The following is a 22553-nucleotide window of genomic DNA, read 5'->3' on the forward strand; positions in this document are numbered from 1 at the left end:
GCTGGTGCACTGAGAGGTCATTTCATTTCTCAGATTCACCTGCTACAATAAACACGGGTGCCGGGCAGGCAGAGCAGGCCCTGATTAGTGCTCGAAAGTGATGATCCGAAAATGCCTCTGCAGAGTTCGTCACGTCTGCTAAACCTAGAAGAGTCAGTGTAAGTCATCCAGCCGGCTGGTGTGGCTCAGTGGTTGAGTGTTGCCCCATGAACCTGGAGGTCATGGTTAGGTTCCCAGTCAGGGCACCTGCCTGGGCTTCAGGCTCGACCCCCAGGGGGGGACGTGCAGGAGGCAGCTGGTCGGTGATTCCGTCTCATCAGTGGCCTTTCTCTCTCTCTCCCTCTCCCTTCCTCTCTCTGAAATCAATAAAAGCATATTTTTAAAAAGTAATAAAAAAAAATAAATAAATGTAAGCCATCCATTGAACTTCAGGCTATAATTTCTTTCTTTCATGATCCTGTTTTCCCATCTGCAGAAATTGTACAGCATTCATTCCAGCAGTTTTCTGCTGTTCCAACAAGAATTGTTGAAGTTATTAAGAAAAAATTGAGTTTGGAGCAAATGTCAACCAAGCCTTTATCTGGTTATAAACTACAAATTTTGCAGCTGTCTTCCAATTTTTGATTTTTAGAGAGAGAAAGAAGAGAGAGAGAGAAAAACATCGATGTGAGAAACTCAATCGGCTGCCTCCTGCACCCCCCTTATTGGGGATCGAGCCCCAAACCCGCGCATGTGCCCTGACCGGGAACCCAACCGGTGGCCTCTTGGTTCCTGGGGTGACGCTCAACCACTGAGCCACACTGGCCAGCCCCTCCTTGTCTTTTGGGTGCACACCGCCACGATGCCACGTGAGCCTTCCGGGGTCTTTGCCACGCAGCCCGGGGGCTCAGGCCTGGAGCAGACCCTGGGTCTGTCTCCATTTCTACAACCAGCAAGTGAACACCATTGAAAACGAAAGAGCTCAGTCACCACGGTGGAAGGATACCCGGGAGACGTTTATACTTCTAGCAACCATGTTCGGACCCCGGGCCAACCCTTTGGGAGCGTAATGGCACTTCTAGGAGGCTGGATTCCAGATCATGTTAAAGCAACACCCTTCCCTTTTAGAAACGTAAATCGGTGGACATGTTTGTGGGTTCAGCCTCTGGAAGGGCTCCAAAGATTTATCTAAAAGCGTCTGTGACCCTCTCATACAAATATTTCTTTTCCCTGGGAAGATAGGGTTGTTTTCAGGACATTTTTCAGCAGGTGCCTCTTTGAAGAACACAGGTAGGGGGCTGCTTGGGGGTCAGCACAGGGGCCTCCCTCCCCCGGCTTCCAGGTGGGGCGGCGACGCCCCAGGGACCTGGGCTGTTAAACTCTTTGTTGACTCAGGCGTAAACAATGACCAGCTTCTCGCACCTTCTCGCCAGAGGCCCTGAGCTGCCCTGTCCTCCTGACCTGAAAACAACCCTCAGGTAGCATGAGATTCTCCTGCTTCCTGACACCCCAAGGACAGTGGGGGTCGAAGCCGGGGCCTAGATGGGCTTGTGGGCTGATGGGTGGAGAGCGGGGAGGTCTGCGGGGAGCAGAGATGCGGACGTGCGGGTCCTGGCCCCCCTGGGGAGCTGGGCTGTCAGGGAAGCCTGCCCGGGAGCCGGGCACCCCTCCCCCGCCCTGGGTCTTCAGTTCTGGCCACGGAAGGAACGTGGCTCAGAGTGAAGCATCATAAATTGCTGATCCGCCTGAGAGACGCGGACAGGGGCCTGGAAGGAGCCCGTTTCTGGAATAATCCCGGAGTGGGCCGGGTTCCGGAGAAGCAGGGGAGCGGGGCAGGGCGTCCACTCCGCAGCGGTGACGCGGGTCGGCCGGTCTGTCCGCGGGCACGAGCGGTGAGACTGGAGGCGGCGGCTCTCCCGCAGCCCAGAGGCATTTCCCTTTTATCCTTGAGAGAAATGGACTGGCCCCCAGAGCCGTGTGCCAGCTGGAGTGAAAAAGAGGGAGCCGAGGTGGGGAAAACAGGACAGAGGAAGCCTGGGGGCAGAGAAGGGACAGAGGCGCGGGGCCTGGAGTGGCCGCATCCCAGGGAGTCAGGGCTCGGGAGGAGCATCGTTATCTTATTTAAAAGCCACGAGGCAGAACGAGCTGTGGGTCTCCCTTCATCCTCGCAAAATCACTGCAAACACCAGTCCCCCACCCCAAAACTAAACAAAAAAACAAAAATGAAACCAAAAACTACTAAAGCTCTTAATGTGGGAGGGGTTTTTTTTGGCTTATTTTTAAAATCAAAAGCCCTCCACTGGGCGAGGAATGTAGTTTGGGTTGAGAGTGGGAAGGAGCCATCGAAGATGCGCCTCAATGCCCCCCAACACGCTCACACACACCCCCTGTGCCCCAGCAGGAAGCCCCTGCCCCCTTTATCTGGACCAGGACGGCTCCCAGGGCGCGGTTGGCTGGTTTCATTTTTCCCGGCAAAAACCTTTCCTGACGTGCGAGGGCGAACTCTACAGGACAACCCTATGGCGAAACCCCTCGCCCAGAGCACAGCATGTGAGCGACGCTGCTGAGCGACCCACAGAGGCGACAGCTGACCTGTGCGAGGGGACTGCTTGCCGGGCGCGGTCCAGGCCGCACCAGAGTCGAGACCTGCACCCCGGCCAGCCGGTTCCCGTCCGCGCTCCCGGGCTCTCGCCCAATGTTCTCTCCACCTCAGGCAGCCCCCCGCTGCGGCCAGACCTCCTCACCATCCCTGCGCCGATCCTGGGCGCCTTCCTGCCCCCCCAGGCTCGGCTGGGCGCCCCCTCCGGGCCATGAAAGGTGGGCCATGGGCAAACCGGGCCCTGCTGCAGGAACCAGGCCCCCACGGCCCCTCCGGCCCGCTCCGGTCAGGGTGCTCCAGTCCTCCGCGGAGAGAAAATAAATTGACCGAACCAAGGAGCTGTTTGCACTCTCCAACAAATGACAAGAGCAACGCACAGCAGTTCCTCCATCATTTAATTCGTTAACACTGATTGAAACCACGCTGCGGGATTATCAGTGGTCGTGGACAGGGGCACGGCGCTTTTGGGGCCTCACACAGACACAGCACCTTGGACTAGAGGTACTTCAACACCTGCTCTATTTTCACGAGCCACACCTAAAGGAACGACTTTTTATGCAAAAGTCACAGAGTAACCGCCCAAAAGCCACCTCCCCGACAGGCCGAGTCAGAACGTCGACCACTTACCTCCAGCACGTGTGCGTTCCGAGTACCGTCCCCGTTCTGTGTCTGTGTCAATGAGAATTCCTTTAGCTGCTGACACTGGTGTGCACATAGGCCTGTGTCTTGAACTCACAGAAAACAGCCAGTGGAAGTATGAAAATATGGGCAAATGCTTAATTTAAGGGGATCAGCCAATAGTTAGGCTAAATCTTGTCTTCTGGGAGGTTTTCATGTGAATGCACTGATTAAATTCAAAACTCCTACTTGCACTGAGGGTAAGGCCGGGACTGCGGTTTCTCTCTGCACAATCTTAGGCGGGGCCGTGTGCGTTATTTTCCCAGTTAGTATGCAGATGACACCAGCCTCTCCCCGGTGGCTTCAGAAAAGGCAGACGCTCTTGTTGCCATGGAGAAATGAAAATGACATTCTCTCGAGGAGCAATCTCAAAAATGCCACTCACTGACAATCTTTGTCATGTGAATTTGAACCCATCTGTTCTCAGAGTCCATCCCTTTTAGGCCATTCATGGTATTTAAGTAAGAAGACAGCTTTTATTTGTGCTCATTCCCCGAAAACACCATGAATGCTGTGAGTGGTCTTTTTAATCACCCAGACAAGATAAAAAAAAGTTTTCTTCATTGGGCTCAGGCTTTTGTAGTTTTTCTAATTGGATTATCTTTTAATAGCTTCCTTCTAAGGTTTTCTTCTTCAGCCACCAAGTTTATAGCCTGTTCAAAGCTGAGAAAACTCATTACGGACACTCCCGTTGCCTTATGCACGGCCCACCCACCCCCTGGGGGTGAAGACACCCCCTGTTCCAGAGAAAGCTGGGACCAGGAGTGTTTAATGAGATAATCTCACCATCCATAATATTTAAATAAGCACATTGGCCTCTTCCTAAGCTAAGGGTTAAATGTAATTATTTTACCTTAAGAGTTCTAGGTTCACCTATCTTCTATCTTACAGTCAAGTTAGTAATTCCTATTTGCTATGCGTTTATGGAAAAGCCTTGTAAGTGGTTGGGTCCTCGATACGTATTCGTGGGAACCCAGCTGTGGGGAATTTCCCCAAGGGCAGGAAGATTCACGAACAGAGGTGCTCATCCCACTGACTAACTGGAGACAGCCTTCGATGACCACACACTGTGAAACCCGTTAGAGGCTGAATATTATGCAATTCTTAATATGATGTTTAAGAAAGCGCGGCTATAAAGAAGACATTTTTGATAAAATGTTAAGTGAAAAAGTTTACAGGAAATTTTATATGATGACATTATGCGAAATTCTAAGAGAGAGGGACACGCATGCATTGGAGCAAGCACACTGGGGAAGCGCCTGAAATGCCAGCGGTGATTATCTTTAGGTAGTAGGACTATTTATATTCTTTCTACGTTCCCATGTAGTCTAAATTTTCTGTAATACCCAGGAGTTATTTTTAATGGGAAAATAGTAAAGAAGAGGAGAGGGGGGAGCACCCAGTGAAAAGCAGAGGCGCCCCTCGAGGCCCCACTTTGTCAGCTCGGGGCGCGCCCTTAGGTGGGAGATCCTGCTGGGCGAGAGGGAAGGACGCTTGCCTGCCGCCTCCTTTGGGATAAAAAGCACAGTAAGGAGAGGAAACCGCTCCTCCTGAGGAGAGTGGGGCCCTCTTGCAACAGCATGTTTTAAAATCTGACCTGATTTGGGAGACTTTTAACAACACGCCAATGAATTAGTCACAAGATACAAAAAGTTAAATAAGGGGTGATTGGTTGGAGACCAGCGAAGTAGCTGCACAGATAGGGGGGGAGCATGACCAGGCCCCCACTCCAGGAGGGACGTACTCCTCCCACCGGCCTGGGCCAAAGTGGGGGGAGTGAGGCAAAGGGGGGTCAGACTTGAAAACTATCAACGGCAAGTGCTGGTCACTGAGACCCAGAGGTAACAGGCAGCTCCGGGGGAGCACCTGTAGGAGGCGCTGTTCCCTCATCTCCGTCTCATTCTCAGGTCCCAGCACACAGGGTGGTCAAGACCAAGGCTGAGCAGTTCTCATTCGGTAACAAAGTCATTCATCAGCCCTCCTGGTGCCCTTCCCACTCCAAGGTCTGACGTCACCTGTGGAAGCAAAGAAAACACCGTGACGAAGGGATCCCCACGTTCATCCTCAGGATCGATTTGCTTCCAGACACATTGCTACCATGCTGGTAGCGGGTGCAAATACCACCAAGCACTGAGAGAGTTTCTTTGGTATTGAAGCGGCTCTGAGGCCGTTCCGGGAGCTCTGGCCAGTCTGCCCGTGGGAACAGCGTGGCCACGGCCGATGCTCAGGCCCCTCCGGGTGGGTGGAGACCCGGGAAGCCCCCGAGTGCTGCACCCGCTGGGCGGTTTCTGCATGAAGAGAAGGGTGAGCTGATAATACAGTTAAGAACTGCAGAAATTTATCGAAATGATGCCCAGTGAGAACTCCCAGAGGCACATCAAGCTCTTTCACTGAACTGGAATCTCAGTGCAGCCACTGCAAGAATCGATGGGTTAGTCCGTGGGGCTAAGCCACGTCCAGGGACCACGCCTCCCGTGATCCTCGGGCACTCGGTATAAAGCTTCAGAAAACAGATGGCTTTACTCTCACCCTGGGTCTCACTTCCTTTCAACCTCAGTGCAGGAGAAAGAAATATTTATACAACCGTCTGCTGATTCCATCCCGAGTCACTGGACCAAAGGCTGGCTCTGGGAGGAAGGGCCCAGGCGGGCCGAGGGGTAAAGACCTGCCACAGGTGTGCGCTCCGGCCCTCCCTCTACCGTCAATCGCTCCCACCTGCGTCAGGGCCTCTCCCCTTGTCCCCGCCCAAGGAGAGATCACTGTCACCCCTGTAGGGAGAGAGCTATCAAGGAGGGACACGAAAATCACATTTTAGCAGCGTGGAGTTGGTTGCCCAGAAAACTGCCTTTTCAGTAACTTCTTAAGGTTATGCCAGACAGATTATATCCCCAAATGAAAATGGGTCTTACATCCAGAAGAAAAAAGTGTAACAAAACACTGGACACGCCCAACTCATTGCTCCTAAAGACGCAGGTGGTCAGGAATGGGCGGGCCTCTGTTTCCTCGTGTGAGCTTCCAGGCCTCTTTCTTTCACGGAGGGTCCCACGGACACGAAGGACACTTGCTGTCAGTCACCAGTTAATAAGGGCAAGCTGACAAGGAGCCAGTCTGTTCCCTCATTTCACTCCCAAGTCAACACGTTTGGGAAAGAATGCAAGGTGTGGAGACCAGGGTCGTGGGCGGTGAATAACCACCTCGTTTGGAATCTCTTCCGATTAACTCACCTCTACGGTTTTTAAAAATCATTATAATTGTTTTCTCTCTTCCTGATTTAAAAAAATATTTCAGTTCATAACTTAAACAAATGGGAAATGTTCCAAAACCCAAACTATAATTTATTGTTAGGGGAAATATCATTTTCATTTAACACCACTATGAAAGAGTTGAGGTACCCTCTTCATTTTCTTGAGCAACTCGGGAGGCTATGCCGGCCTTTCCGATGATATAAAATATGCATTAATCTTATTCTAACACAACCCTCCATCCTAGAGGGATCATTAACATGATATATAGTCGTCAGAACCCAGGGGAAAGGACTGTGTCCAGATCTATCGAAAGGAACCCGATGGTCACGGTGACACTATAATACACTCAGTCGGTGGGTAGAAATTCTACAGTGGGCCCAGCCAGGCGTGGCTCAGCGGTTGAGCGTCGACCTGGGATCCAGGCGATCGGGGTTTGATTCCCGGTCAGGGCACATGCCCGGGTTGTGAGCTCGATCAATGACTCTCTCATCATTGATGTTTCTATCTCTCTCTCTCCCTCTCCTTTCCTCTCTCTGAAATCAATAAAGATATATTTAAAAAAAAAAAAAATTCTATAGTGGACTTGATGCACAGGTAGGACTCGGGTGTCTGCGACGCAGCACAAGCCCGCGCAGTTCCCGCAGCACTGAGCGGGCACTTAGTACATATTAAGGGAAAAGAGAAAGGGAGGGAGGGAGTCATGTATTTTCATTCCTTGCAATTCACTTTCTCCAAAATATCTACTCCAATGGAATGCCCGTGGCTTTTTTTTTCCTAGCTCTTTGTGTCCCCAACACCACTTAATCAGAATCTGGACAGGTAATGGGGAAACATAATGAAAGCCCAGGGTAAGACCAGGGAGCAAATCCTTGGGTTTAACTTTGCCGGTTAATCGAATTACATTTTTATTCTGCAAATGAGCTGCTGCTGAAAACCGTGACTGCCTTACTAAAGCATGTGTGGTGGTAAAAGGAGACCGATATTTATTTGCTGATAGCAGAACAAACACTCAAGCAGACATTTCATATCCCAGAGTGATAAACAAAAATGATGGATCCTGACAAGGAGCTACACTTTTTAGGCACTAATCTCTAAGGGCATCAGCAATACAGAGTTAAGTAAGAAAAAACACCAAGTCTCAGAACAGTGTGACCCTGATTCAGTGAATACCAAAATAGCTGTCCAGGTCGCCAGTGCTTTTAAAATGCCCAGAAGACTACGTGTGCCCACTGCTGGCTGTGCCAGCTTCTGGCCTGGGTGCGAAGTTGGTGCAGAGAGTAACAGGACCAGAGCTTCCCTTGGTCCTTCTGCAACCCAGTATTTTATGATTTTTACACAAGGCATTATTTTCAAACCTGATAATATGTGAAAATAAAATAACTGCGAGAAATATCGTTATTTTGAATTAGTCTTAAAATATATACATTTTCAGAGCAAAAAATAAAAATAAATAAAATCCATTCCAGTGACTTACCTTATTAGTAGTAGATTTTTCTCCATTACGGTTCATGTGTTTTATTTGATTTTATTGGCAATCTCTTTCAGAAGACCCTTGAGATCATTTAGCTTGGGGGGGGGGGGAAGAAAAAGAACGGGTCTCAAGATCGACTTTCCAACGTTGAACCTTAAATTATCGCTCTGTAGCTTTTCCGAGCCACAGACGCGCAGAGCGGACAGTGGGCCGGGCCGGGTCAGAGTGAGTGACGTGTATCTCAGGCCCCGCCCACCGCTGCGTGACGCACACCCCAGGCCCCGCCCACCAGAATGACGTACATCTCAGGCCCCGCCCACAGCTGACTGCAATCCCGTCACTAGCAGAGGATCCTTTGCACCAGTTAGCATTAGCTTTACTCAAATGCAAATCGCTAGTGATTCCTATGTAGAAATAATAGATTTTAACAACACTGAGAGATAATACTTTTAAATAATGTAACATGTAACGGATACTAATACAGTTAGAGGATTCCACTGGCTGGCAACAATTACAACGTCAGAGTGAGAGTAGCCGGAACAAGAGGCACTGCCGTGCGACAGTGTGTCTCTGAACACGGCCGCCACCAGGTCCACCCCCCCAGCACGCGTGTCCCTCCCACGCCACGCAGGGGGTCCCTCCTACCCCACCTGGATCCCCGCCGGCCTGGGGCTGCTTTGATCAACAGACCCTGGAGGAAGGGACACGGGTGCCAGGTCCAGTCCTGCTCTCCCTGTGCCTAATGTTCACACGTGTGAATTCACGCATCTGCAGTGCCCTTCAGATTAAATAGGTAACAAATGAGAGGGGCATCGAAGCCTAGCGCAGAGGCTCTCAGGCTCCCGAACCTCTCTTCGGGCCTCTCAGGCGGTCCGGTAACTGCCAGAATCTTACACCTGCCTCTGCAGCTGGGCGAGGGACCGGCGGGCCGTGAGACAGACAAGGGTTTGGAAAGCGTGGGAACGGGACTTCAGGGCCCTGTGGGCTGGAGCATGGGATAAGCAATTCCGCTCCCGCGCCCAGACCTGATGCGCTGAATATGGACAAAGTCCCATCTGTGTTTTTTTAATAATACACTTCTCTAATTTTGGACGATAACCACCGGCCTCTCACTGAAAGCTCAAAGATAATAGAGATGAAAATAGTGTTTCTTAAACTACAAACAAACCTGTACCTTTGTATCCAGCTGTCTAAACCGATGCTTCATTCTTCAAGGGAGAGAGAGAGAGAGGGAGAGAGAGTGTGAGAGGGCTATTAGGCTCCATTTCCAGTCTTTTAAAGAACAAATACACATCATTTTCATTTCCAACTAAATCAGAGTCAGCTGCATTTACCTTATTAAACGTCCTCCCTAAGACCCAAAGGAAGCAGAACCCTGCCCTCACCCCAGTCCGAGGTGCAGCACGTAGGTGATACCTGTGTAGGTGGGGAGCTGGAAGGGGACCCCGGAGGTCCCTCCCTCCCTCCCTCCCTCCCTCCCTCCCTCCCTCCCTCCCGAAGCCAGGGTCTCTGAGTCAGGAAATGGAGAAAGCTCGGGGCCCCTGTTTTGTTAGAGAGAAAGAGCATGTGTCCCTGCTCCCCAGTGGTCGTGCTGAATCTCACACACGGATTTCGGGGCTGCTTGTAATTGCTCATTTAGAGCGAATTTTGAGGTGGTTTGGAGCGCTCAGTATCTGTGACATCTGACCATGAGCCCTGCAACCGGCACGAAAAGGCAGGTCCGCTCCTGCCGGCCCTGCACAGCACGTGGCGTGCGGACCATCCGTGGACTCGGTGGCTCGGCCAGTTCTGTGGGACGTTTAGAACTGCCCCGTGTGACCCATAAAGGACGCCCAGGACTTCTTGGGGACAGGCTGAGACATCAAGCAAATGCTTTCCCAGCTTCTAATGTCTCTACTCCATCATAGAGACGCATGTGCGGCACCTGCCAGGTGATGCCCAGTGCTGGTTACCTGAGCGTCTTCCTGGACCCACCTCTGCAGCCGTGGCAGAGGGACCTATGCTCTTGGCACCTGGTGCCAGGGCCCTGCCCTGCCGGCTCCAAATACTCCTCCCTGCCCCCAGGGCCTAGAAGGGCAATAGGGACGGCAGGCTGGAGGTTTGCCCCTTCCTGCAAGGCTGGCCCACATTCCCTGTGTCACCCGCAAACGCCCGGGTACTATCTTTGGGTGCTACTGCTCTCGGCTGAAATCCTCCCTACGGGGCCGCTCAGGTGGGGGCCTGCATCCTGCCGGCTGGGCCCACAGGGGCGCCGTGCAGGGCAGAAAGGCAGACATACTCCTCTGCGGCGTCGCTGGCCTTCGTGTTGACCTTGACGAGGTAATTTTCCTTCATGACGCCCTCCCACGCCAGGGTCTCGTTGTCTTCGTTTGTGAAACCTCGAAGGACGAGACAGAGAAAAGCATTTAAGTTGCTGGTTCTGCCCCTCGCTCCTGAGTCAACCCCGGCCCGCTTTCCACCGCGGCGGCGCCAGGAGAATCGGGTTCGTCCTGGGCAGGTCGATGCCGCTAATGCTACCTACTCACTAGTGACGGCTGCAGGGAGATGGGGTATTAACAGATTTCCCTGCCGCGTGAAACGGGAACCCAACCTCTGTTCTGAACAGAGGGCCACGCAGAGCCTGCCCCTGTGTTTTGTGACTTAGCACAACGGTCTCGCCAGGGAATTCGGTTCTTGTTTCATTGTGTTCTCCTCTGTCTGGGTGACGTAAAAGTGCCACCCCGATCATGCTGTTAAATAATTACTGATGGGTTGCCTGCCCTCCGCCTAAGGCCGGGGTAGGAAGCTTGAAGGAGAGGGAAACAGGGCCTGACATCAAGGCCACCCCCCGAGATGTGAAGCCTGGGCGCAGACCTCCGGGAGATTCTCAGTAGCACCTTTCCGTCCGAGGGCGGCCTGGGTGGCTGCACCACGGGCCTGGGCGGTTCCTGCGGGGCCTTAGCTCAGCGTCCCGCAGAGCCGCGCCTTTCCCACGGCAGGCAAGCGGAGGCGGAGCAGCGGCGCCCTGGCCAGTGTGGCTCGGAGGTTAGAGCGTCGGCCGGCGCACCCAACGGTCTCGGGCTTGATTCCCGGTCAGGGGCACGTGCCCGGGTTGCAGGTTCCATCCCCGGCCCTGGTCAGGCAGCCAATCGCTGTGTCTCTTTCACATCAATGTTTCTCCCCCCCCCCCCCAATTACTCATGAAACGCAGCCGTTGGAGGAGAGTGGCAAAGGAGAAGCCACTCGGCAGGGACACCGGACACCCAGCCTGTTGCAGTCGGGAGCTGGACGCCTGCTCCCCGCAGCAAGGGAGCCGGTGGCCGGGGTGCGACCAGGAATCCAGCGGTGAGAGGCCCTGGCTCCCGGAGCAGGGGAGGGAGAAGGCCGGGGCGGAGACCCGCCTGCCACCGGGGTTTGTCAGGGCTGAGGCGGTGGATGACCACGTGGGGGACAGAACTCACTCACCTGCAGACACGCTGACTCCCGCCTTCCGGGGGAAAGGGGGCCCCAGCAGGGAGAGTGTGCCGAGTGGGCCCCGAAACCAGAGGCTCGGGGGGAGCAGCCCCCAGGGAGAGCGCTGCTGTGGTGAGAGGGCGGCCAGGCCACCGCTGGGTGACCCACAAAGTGCCCGCACGGCAGAGGGTCAGTTTCAAACATGTGCCAGGCCAGAGACCACTGTTTCTAGAAAGGACTCCTGCTCCTTCCCCTCCCTCCGTCCTGTGCGGAGGGTCAGCCACGGCCACTGGAGAGCGGGAGAGGGGGTCAGAAAGGCCAGGACGAGCCAACGGCCCCCCCTCCCAACAACTCCACCAGCTGAGGGGCGGTGAGCTCATGGGGGTGGCCTCCCCTCTGAATGGCATTAACGGGCCGGGTGGCGATGTTGGACTGCACATTCTAATTTCTAGGTTGAAACTGTTTTACCAAGTGACGTCACTGTGGGCTTTCTAATCCCTCAAGGGCGGCCAGAGAAGTCGTGAGCCCTGCCCGCCGGGGTCGAGGCTCACGTTTCCCAGAGACTAGATTTCACAGCAGCCGACGGCAGAGCATCCCGTAAATCACGCTTGTTCGACCCACTATTTACATTATTACCATGTCCATCCCGAGGCCATTCCCCCAAATAGGGCCCCCGGGCAGACGGAACAGGGGGTCTCATGAATTCCTGGGCTGGCCCCACGCCCATGCTTTAGGGATGGACGGGCGTGAGCGGGGCGGCCGCTGAGCGAGCCCTTCCTCGGAGCGCGGCCCGGCAGGCCCCTGGCTGACCCCGCGCCGCCCCGGCCCGGCCCGGCCCCGGCCCACTCACAGCAGGCCAGCGGCTCCACGGGCCTCTCCTTGCAGCAGCACCGCAGGCACTTCTTCGCCACCATGTAGAAGTAGGCGAGGACCACGAAGGGGAAGGGGATGTTGAGGCGGCTGCAATACTCCTGCACCAGGAAGTAGCGCTGGAACTTCCACACCTGGTCGTTGTTCTCCTGGACGGTGCCCACGGTGTAGCTGGCGGGACAAGGGCAGGCCTGAGCCCCCGCGCCCCACTCGAGGTGCACGCGGTCACTCGCTGCCATGCACGGTCACTCGCTGCCCAACGCGGTCACTCGCTGCCACGCACGGTCACTCGCTGCCCAACGCGGTCACTCGCTGCCCAACACGGTCACTCGCTGCCCAACACGGTCACTCGCTGCCCAACACGGTCACTCGCTGCCACGCACGGTCACTCGCTGCCCAACACGGTCACTCGCTGCCCAACGCGGTCACTCGCTGCCCAACACGGTCACTCGCTGCCCAGCACGGTCACTCGCTGCCCAACACGGTCACTCGCTGCCCAACACGGTGCTACTGACCGTAAGCTATGACCCTGGTCGTTTCCGTCCGGACTGGGCAGAAGGCCACACTGACATCGTGGCCAGAACAGCTCAGCACCAGGCACTCTCCAGGTCAAGATGGGCCAGAAGGGTGTCTGGCTTTTAGTGTCTGTTCTGTTTATTTCTCTTCCATCGCACACACACACGCGCAAAAGTCGAATGAACTCAAAAATTATTTTTATTTCAGGACCTTTCAAGGAGTCTCTTTCTTCATTCGTCTATTGTTATGTTAGACACAAGGAGGCCCCAGGTGGTGCCGACTCTCTCGGGAATCCTGCGCCCTCCTGTGTATCAAGGGCCTTAAAAATGTTCACCCCTCTGACCCAGTGACTTTACCTGTGGGAATTCCGCCCAGCACTAAGGGGTACTGAGGAGAGACAGTATGTGAGCGGACAGACAGACAGACAGACACACACACCCTAAGTAACAGCTGTCCCCACCTCCCGCCCCAACAGAAGGGAACAGAAATGTTCAACCGAAAATATGCCTCACACATTGTGGCTAATCCATATGATTACATCAGGCACCCTTTAAAAATTATGTGTATGACTAGTTTTTGTATTTTAGGAAAACACATCATATATAACAATTAGGCTTGAACTTGTACTTACCACGTAGTCTCGCTGTATAATCACATCTGGCTAAAGTGAAGACCCTCGCTGCACTTATAGAAAAAGTCCCCCGTCCCTGGCTCGCATGGATTCGGGCCAGTGCCCGTGAAACGAGGCTCTGCGTGCGCACAATTCTCGGGCTGCCTCCTGCCACTGCTCCTTTGCCCCCGGGGAGGGCCCAGGTGGCAGCAAAGGGCCTCCTGCTGGGTCTCCGTTTCCTCTGCACCCGAGGGCACAGGTGGGTCCAGAGAGCAGCTTCCTTTCCTGGCCACACGGTAAAAACCCTCGTCACGTCCCAGGGGGTGCAGGCGAGCTGGCTGACGACTGGACGCGAACACCCAAAAGCTGCTTTGCGTAAGGGACACCTTTCCGGGGTTGGCCCGTGTGAGGTTTGCTGACACACTGAGGTCCGCCTGCCCGCACGCAGGACAGCGGCTTCCGGATGGTTCTTCCTCTCTCAAGACCCAGCCGAAGTGACACGAGGGCTCTCAGGGGAAGGCTGAACATCGGGCCCGGCTGCAGGCTGCTTTGCTAAGACAGCTTCGATGTTCTTGAGACACTTTTCCCTTTCTGTGGGGTCTGGGCCTCGCGTACTCCCTCCCCCCCCACTGCCGCAAGCCGGACGTTCCCAGCAGCTCAGGACCCTCTCTCCCACCCAGGCTGTCACCCACCCCGACCCACCTGCTGCCCCGTCCCTCTGCCAACCAGTGTCGCCCAAGCACCTTCCCTGCGAGAAGTCCTACAATGCTCCTTCTGACTCAGCGTCTCCGGCGAAACCCTGTCCTCGGCTCCCCCGCCGGGCTGGAGGGAGATTTGTGGTGATCACCGAGCCCTGTCTCCCGGGACCACGTGAGCACCCTCGTGGGAGCAGGAGAGGGGGAGTTCGCAGGGGCCCCACGGAGAGACACGCTTTCAGAAATCCCCACACTGGCCGGCCGGTGTGGCTCAGTGGTCGAGTGTAGCCCCATGAACCAGGAGATCTCGGTTCGATTCCCAGACAGGGCACATCCCCGGGGTGCCGGCTTGATCCCCAGCAGGGGGCGTGCAGGACGCCGCCCATCAATGACTCTCATCACTGATGTTTCTCTCTCTCCCTCTCCCTTCCTCTCTCTGAAATCAATAAAAACGTATTAAAAAGAAAAGAAATCTGCTGACACTGAAAATGTTACCAAGAGATACCGAATGTCGAGGCTTCGGAGAGCCTTGGACAGAAACGGAAGCCAGCCGCTTGCTGAAGGAGCTCCGCCCGGTGGCCGAAGAACAGAGGATGGCCACGTACCGAGAACATTTACGGGATTCAACATCGTCATGACCCGCCACAGGTCAAAGGGAAACGTAGGATCGCAACAGTCGCGAGGCCCTTCTGATTAGGAAGACGGGAGAAGCAAAGCGGTAAGAGGTGAGGAGTGGGGGGACTGTCACGGCCGAAAAGGAAGCGTGGGCCCAGGGCTTCGGCCAGGAGGCTCGCTCCGGGGAGATGAGCGCGACGTCGCCTCCTGCGATTCAAAAAGTGGCTATTGGAAGGATATATATTAGAAAAAAAAATCTCAAGACAAATGGCTAGAAAAAAAATAAAAGACCCCCCCCCCCCCCCCCGCAGATCCATACAAATAAAACCATGAAATGTCACCGAGAAACAGCACATAAGTGAACCAACGGAGGCTCGCGGCAATTTTTCCGGGTGGTGAGATACCATTTGTCTAAATGCCAGCTTCCCCTAATGATTCTACAGAGTTAACATCATGACAATAACAGTCACGAGATTGTTTTTGAAGGAGACAGAAAAAGGATTTCAGAAGACGGGGCCTAGCGCCTCCATGTGATGAAATTCGCGCGAAACGCCAGGAGAGCCTGAGTAAGAGTAACGCGGGGTTGTACAGCAGATGTCCACATGATTTTTTTCAAAAGCAGTAATTAAAGCCATTTGGTAGTAAAAACCAAAATAGAAAGCTCGCTCAGCGGACCAGAATGAAACGTCGGCAAGAACGGCACAGAGGAAAAGTAGGCGCGGAAACAATGGCCGGATTTTAGAAGAAACTGAAATACGAGGAACTCGCCGGCTAGACTGCAACCCGGTAAGGCCCCCCCGAGGCTTTTCGCAGCTTCCACCGGCCCCAACTAAGGGCCTCAGTCCACCTCAAAGGTGACAAATACATTTCAATTTGTATTCTGCTGCGAATCCGTCTGTCTGTGCCAGGTACTCACGACGACCCCCTCCCTTAAGGCCACAGCACGAAGCCCAGGTCCTCCCACAGAAACTACCACACGGGGCTCCTTGAAACTCTCCTAAGGAAGAGGAAGGGCAACTGAAAACCGTGATTTTCTAAGTGAATGAAGAAGAAGTGCCAAAGGCAGCGAAAATACATAGAGCCACCATCGCCTTCTCCCTCGGCCTCGTCCGACGTACGCCCCGAAGGAGAGCCACCCCCCTGACTCTTCGTATTTGTATTGAAACTGAAATTCCTAAAGCAGCAACTACATACAGGCTGGGTCCTTGAAGCTCCAGAATCCACCTGCCCGAGTCCCACAGAGAACACGAGCCCGGAGATTAGCCAACTGCACGCGGTCCCCGCCGGGCCAACGTCGCGGCGCTTGGGACATTACTACACGGAAGCTAAACCCCCAGAGTCTGGATGTACCAGAGGGCGTCACGGGCGCTGGTCTTCCGACACAGCTAACGGGGACACGCTGTGCTTTTAATAGAGTCCCTTTGAGGCCCCACCCCCTGCGCACAACCTGTCCCCTGGGGCTCCGCGTAAGCTCCCGCGGGGCACAGACACGCACCCGAACATGGCGACCAGCAGGTTGACCAGCAGGATGTTGGTGGACAGCATGTAGATGCACACGAGGGGGATGGTGATCCACTCGGGGAACCGCGGCAGGTTGTGTTCGTCCAGCTCCACGCACAGCGGCTTCGACTCGTTCCCGGTGAACGTGCAGTGGGAGAAGTCGTACGTGGTCCCTGAGGAGGCGGAAACCAGAGGCCGCGTGAGGACCGCCAGAGGGGCAGGGCTGGGCCCCCCGGGGGACGCGGGACAAGGTCAGGCGGCGTGTCGGGCGCGGCTCTAAGGCGCTTCATCCGGACCAGGCGCAAGCCTTGGAGCCGGGCTCTCCCGTGCAATGAGTGCTTAGGGAGCCCTGGCTCTGGAAGCAGCAGCCTGGCCCCCGCTGTGCCCGCCCGGGCCCGGCCAGGCTCACCATCCACGTCGCTGGGCACCTGGCCGAACATGGCCAGGTAGGGCTCGTAGATGACCGAGCGGAAGATCCACCGCCAGCGGCGCTCGTTCTGCCGCAGGATCCCCTGCCTGGCCACGCCGAAGGCCATCATCCACACGGCGAACAGGAACAGGAAAAAGAACACGTCGACCAGCTGCCGGGGAAGACGCCAGGGCCGAGTCAGGGCGGGCCGCTCGGCTGGCCTCGGGGGGCGCGGGGTCCCAGGGCCCCGGGGACCCGGGCCACCCAGCGCTTGCTCACTGATTTTAAACAGGGCCATTGTCACCCCTGGGCCTGCGGACCAGGCTTAAAACCGATGGGCGCGTTTCTGTTTGCAGGTCCCCAGACCAGCTCAGCCGCAGAAGCGTTTTGGTGAGGAGCCCGCCGGAGCTGGAGCCGGGGCACCGCTCCTCTGCCTCCCTCTCACGATGCTCACACTCTTTAAACCCCTACCTTAGCCCCTTCGTGTTTGTGGGGATTTTTGTTGTTTTTTTGGAGAAAAATCAAAGCTATCCTCTTCAACAAGAACGCACGCTTTGATTTCTTTGAAACGTTTTGCGCCCGTGGCATGACTCCGTGGTGACTCGATGCCTCAGACATGCTTTGAATGGAAACCACAGACTCGGAGAACCTCCCGCTGGAAAGGAACCTCCGGATGAGCTCATCCCAACGCCCATCTGACATGCAGACAGTGGCAGGAGGGGCCCAGGTCATCCGGAAAACCCGCCCGGGACAGCCGCGTTGTCTTGCTTGGTTCCCTCTGCTGAGTGGTGAGAGGGAGCTTCCCCTCCACCCGGATAGAAGACTGAACCCCTCCACCCGGATAGAAGACTGAACCCCTCCACCTGGATAGAAGACTGAACCCCTCCACCCGGATAGAAGACTGAACCCCTCCACTGGGTCAGAAGACTGAACCCCTCCGCTGGGTAAGAAGACTAAACCCCTCCACTGGGTCAGAAGACTGAAGCCCTCCGCTGGGTCAGAAGACTGAACCCCTCCGCTGGGTAAGAAGACTGAACCCCTCCACTGGGTCAGAAGACTGAACCCCTCCACTGGGTCAGAAGACTGAACCCCTCCGCTGGGTCAGAAGACTGAACCCCTCCGCTGGGTAAGAAGACTGAACCCCTCCACTGGGTCAGAAGACTGAACCCCTCCACTGGGTCAGAAGACTGAACCCCTCCGCTGGGTAAGAAGACTGAACCCCTCCACTGGGTCAGAAGACTGAACCCCTCCACTGGGTCAGAAGACTGACGCTCCAGCCCTGGCCTTGTTCCCGCCCCTGCGTCTCCAGACAAACCTAACGCCCTCCTAGGACCTGCTGTCCACGTCTGGGAAATGGGGGTGGCAGTCCCGTTCCTGCCTGTGCGCTTAGGGAATGAAGACCTGAAGGCACGCGAGGAAGCGTGAGACCTACAGAGGGATCCTCAGTAGCGGCTCGCTGGACTAGGCCGTTTCCTCCTAAGGGTCATCTTTTGTTCAGTTTCTACCCGGAGAGGCCCCTGGTGCAAGCGCAAACCTCACTGACTGTAAGACACAACGGTCCCTCTTGGACAAACCCCCCCCTCCCCCCCCCGTGGACGACGGAAGGAACTCCGTCCGGATACAGCGAGCGCGCTGACCCCCAGAGGCCCCGCCCCACTTACCATCCTCTGCAGCATTATGATCTTGGGCCCCAGGTTCCTGCTGACCGTGAAGATGTGGATCAGCCGCAGAGTGAAGATGATGTAGTCCAGGCAGAAGATGACCCGTCCGGAGTACAGAGAGGCTTTGTTGGAGGAGTGGAGCCTGAGGAAGGCGGGGAACGGCATTCGTGAGACGCTGACCAGACATTTCTAAGCTTTGTTTCTAAAAATAACCCAACAAAGGTGAAGAAACGGCTGGGAGTCGGGGGGACTGAGAGTGAGGAGAGACGGGACATGGAGACCACACCCACCTGTCACTCGCTGGAGACAAAGGCCATGGGCTCCGGCAGAGCAAGGATGCCACACGGAACAGAGCGTTCAGAGGTCCCGGCCGCTGCGGTCCTTCACGCTCAGACACTACGGCCGGAGCCCCCCCCCATCACTGCCCTTCGTCCATAAGGACCCCAGTCCCCACCCCAGCCCCGCTGCCTGGGACTTGCTCCTGCCGGGTTCCCCCTGACGAAACTTAGCCCGTTTGCACCAAGTCATCCGATTAGCTAACTGCCTGCTAGTGTGTGAATTGAAGGCCGTGTGCACTTTCTCGCTGGGATGCTCTAGAAGTCGCAGCCAACCAACCGTGATTCGCATGCTGGGCCTCAACCCCAGCAGAGAGGGAGGTTCCTGGGGGAGGAAACTGAGCTTTTGCTCCCTTCACGTTGTAGATGGAGCAGCGACTGTCACCGCCTCACTCTGGGGGTAACCGATGGTCAGACTCCTCTGCAAAGGGGCATCCGTGTGCCACTCAAGCAGAGCCCGAGCTCCGCCTGAAGCGATGTGGGGAGGGCGGGCCTGGAGGGAAGCGGTGCCGGGCGGGCCCCAATTTCTCTGTCCCGCGACTGCCCATTGCTTTTTGCCTCTGACCGTGATTTTAGATTGTTTTCCCAACGTGATTGCGTTTAGATTGGAAATACGCTTGGAAGGAGGGGGGCAGGCGCCATAACCAGCGCGCAAGTTGAAATTGAGGGCGTCTTAGAAGATTGCCTGGCCCCAAATGCACACGCCGTGCGATATCTGAGATCCTCGCCATTCTCCACTCTCCTCAATTTCTAATTCTCTCTCCCCAGGGGCTGGAGCGCACAGTGGGAAACCGTGAAGAGCCCCTTTTCGACTACAGGTCCCCAGGAGGGGAGCGAGGAGACAGCTCTACGCCGGGGCGCCGTGTCTCCGAGAAGCAGAGAGAGAGGCCTTCTAGAACAACCTCTGCCGGGCTGGGGAACAGGCTAACCCTGGGCTCGAGCGTCAAAGATCTTTCCTTCGCCCCTTCTTCCGAGAGAAGCCCAAGCCGCCCGCAGCTGGGAAAAGCCGTGAGGGCTCCTTACCGAAACGCAATCCCGGCGATGAAGTAGAAAAGGCCCAGCGTGTCCATGACGTTCCACAGGTCGGTGAAGTAGCTGACCCCGTTCATGTACCACTGCAGCACAGGGGGACAGGCGGGGACAGGGCGGGGCGTGAGCGGCCTGCACCCCGGCTTCCAGATCTGCGCGTGGCCACACATCCCCCCCAGCTCCTTTACGAGCCAGCGGCGGGCCGAGGGAGCCCCGACGTGCCGGAGCTGTTCCGGGGGCCGGAGCCAGTGGCAGGGGCGCTGCTGTGACTCACGTTGCTGACAGAGTCAACGGGAGGGACTCGCGTATCCTCACGGCTCTTGAAAAATGAGCCCACAGAGAGTGAGCACAGCCTGTGGGGTGGGCGCGGGATCACGGGCCCCTGAGGCCACGGCGCAGGACGCGCTGCGCAGCTCCGGAGCGATGCTCCCAGGACAAGATCTGTGCATTTATTGTAAGGCTTTCCTAACACGCAGCTGTGTACTTATTGTAAGAACTTTCTAACGTGTAGCAGTAAAGCGTCTTGATAAAAAAGGAGCCATTGCCCTGGCTAGTTTGCTCAGTGGTTAGAGCGTCAACCTGTGGACTGAAGGGTCCCGGGTTCGATTCCGGTCAAGGGCACAAACTTGGTTTCAGGGTCCATCCCCGGCCCCAGTCAGGGCTCATGGGGGGGGGGGCAACCAATTGATGTCTCTCCTCTCTCTCTCTGTCTCTCCCTTCCACTCTCTCTGAAAAACGATGGGAGAAATATCCTGGGGTGAGAATTTTAAAAAAAAGGAACCTTTAAAAAAAAAATGCGCAAAGGTGCTCTATGCGGCATCTATGTGGCCACAGGAATGAACCACAGGAACGGCATGTGCCTCAGTGCCCTCCTGGCACAGCTGGCATGAACTGGCCACCGTTTCCTGGAAGAAAGCCCGTCAGGACCACGCAGGGATGGAGAGGGACAAGACCGTCCTTCAGAAGACCGCATCTGGCCAGCCTCCCTGTCACCCATGCGCCGGGCATGGGTGATCCCAGGGTGGTCATCTGACCCCCCATTCGACCATCTGCTCAGAAATGGTGACTGAGAGCCCGCAGGCTCCACACGGCTGTGCCAGGCTCCCAGGACTCAGAGACAGGGTTCGAGGCGCAGTGCCGCTGGGAAAAATAGGGATTAAACGTTTTATTTCAAACATGATAAAGGGTGAGGGGGGTCAGACCAGAGCCCCAGAGAGCTCAACTCAGATGAGAAAACCACCGGAAGGCAGGAAACCTGTCCCCAGGGGAACAGGGCACTTTTCAGTCTTAGAGAATGAGCTCACCAAGATAGGCCTGCCTGATACTCAGATATTGCATTTCCTGTTTTGCAGCTGAAACCAAGGCCTGGGGGTGGGTGGGGGGGGGCGTGTAAGGAACTTGCCCAAGGGCAGGCGGCCAGCACTCAGCAGCCTCGGGGGCCTGACTCTCAGATTCCTCCCCCTACGTGACCCCGCTTCTTCCGATCCCACAGGGGCCCAGGGGCCCTGGTCTTGGGGTGTTATAAAAGCATCACTGGTCTCTCAAGAAGTAGTTCTTTCCACTCATTTATAAACACAAATGGTGACTTTCGTGGACAAAGGAGGTAAGTGCGTTAGGAAATCCAGCACCGAGGAGACTTAACAAGTCTCCCAGGTCTGAGCAGCCCTGGGGTTAACCAGGCTCAGAGATGACATCCGACCTCTCCACTTGGGTGGTCTCAGTGACACCGGTTACCACCCACCGAGAACCATCTACAAGAAGAGAGTGGTCAGAACAGGCCCTACCTGGCCCGGGGCAGGTGGGTGACCCAGCCACCCCAGCTCAGCCTCTGTCCCTGAGACTTGGCCTGGGTGCTGGGAGAAGCCTTAAGTAGATCGGTTCCGGGCTCAGGGGCGCAGCTGCAGTGATACAACACTTTAAAAAACGAACAGAGGTCTCTTTTCTGAACGGAACGCCAGGTCTGGGCTGTATTCATACAGTCCCGGGGCCCTACTTCATCATATCTTTTGGGATTTGGGGGTTCAAAGGGCCCCCAGGCGGCACAGTGCTCTCCACCAGGGGACAATGGAACTACTTTAAACAAACAGCCATGATCAGTTTCGTGGACCCGAGAGTTATTTAGCGACTGTATTGGAGCTTAGTGACTGCCTCGGTTAAAAATTCCAATTTAGCGCAGGGGCATCTGTCCCCGGGGGAGGAGACGTGGGGATACACAGGGCTTGACACCCAGACACAATCTAAAACAGTCACGTCCTCCTTGGGTTTGGTTTTTTAACAAGTGGGAATGGGGTTAATTAAGGCTGCACCAGACCCTCAGAACGGCAGGCTGGTCCCAGGGACCCAACCCAGGGGAGGATGCCCAGGGCAGGAGCCTGCAGGCCCGAAGGGAAACAGCGACCCCCAGTGGCGAACTCCCTTCACGACAAGGCCCTTCCCGGCTGTGTTCTGCAGACTCCGCTCAGACCACAGAACCGGGGCGTCCTCGAAGCGCAGGGCTGCCCTTGAACCCACGCTCCCGGCCACACCGTCACCTCAGTACACGGTGTTGCTGCATGGACGCGGGCCCCCTCAAATGCCACTTGTAAAAATAAAGAGAAGAGCCCTGGTCGGTGTTGTCCAGTGGTTAGAGCGTGGCCCACGTACCGAAGGGTCACGGGTTCGATTCACGGTCAAGGGCACACACCTGGGTTACAGGTTCCATCCCCAGCCCCAGTCCGGGCCTGTGCAGGAGGCAACCAATCGATGTGTCTCTCTCACATCGATGTCCCCCCCCCCCCCACCTTCCTTCCACTCTCTCTAAAGATCAATAGAAAAAATATCCTCAGGTAAGGATAAATAAGTAAATAAGAGAAGAAACACCTGGACAGAGCTATAGGTCCTGGTTATCACCCTCCGGATCAAACATCGCC

General features: G+C 55.6%; 1 protein-coding gene across 1 annotated transcript in view; it reads right to left on the reverse strand.

Moving 5' to 3' along the window:
• Positions 1-8016: 8016 nt before the first annotated feature.
• Positions 8017-22553, reverse strand: part of TRPM8 (transient receptor potential cation channel subfamily M member 8) — a gene marked incomplete at both ends in the record, with an annotated part of 35204 nt that continues 20667 nt past the window's right edge. Inside the window, 8 exons of the mRNA XM_081142843.1 lie at positions 8017-8067; positions 9147-9180; positions 10251-10350; positions 12255-12445; positions 16206-16383; positions 16620-16791; positions 18281-18422; positions 19639-19730. Of these exons, the coding sequence (XP_080998969.1) occupies positions 8017-8067; positions 9147-9180; positions 10251-10350; positions 12255-12445; positions 16206-16383; positions 16620-16791; positions 18281-18422; positions 19639-19730 (960 nt within the window). The remainder of the gene's footprint in view (positions 8068-9146; positions 9181-10250; positions 10351-12254; positions 12446-16205; positions 16384-16619; positions 16792-18280; positions 18423-19638; positions 19731-22553) is intronic.

This window comes from Miniopterus schreibersii (assembly GCF_964146895.1).
Source record: "Miniopterus schreibersii genome assembly, chromosome: 7".
NCBI lineage: Eukaryota > Metazoa > Chordata > Mammalia > Chiroptera > Miniopteridae > Miniopterus > Miniopterus schreibersii.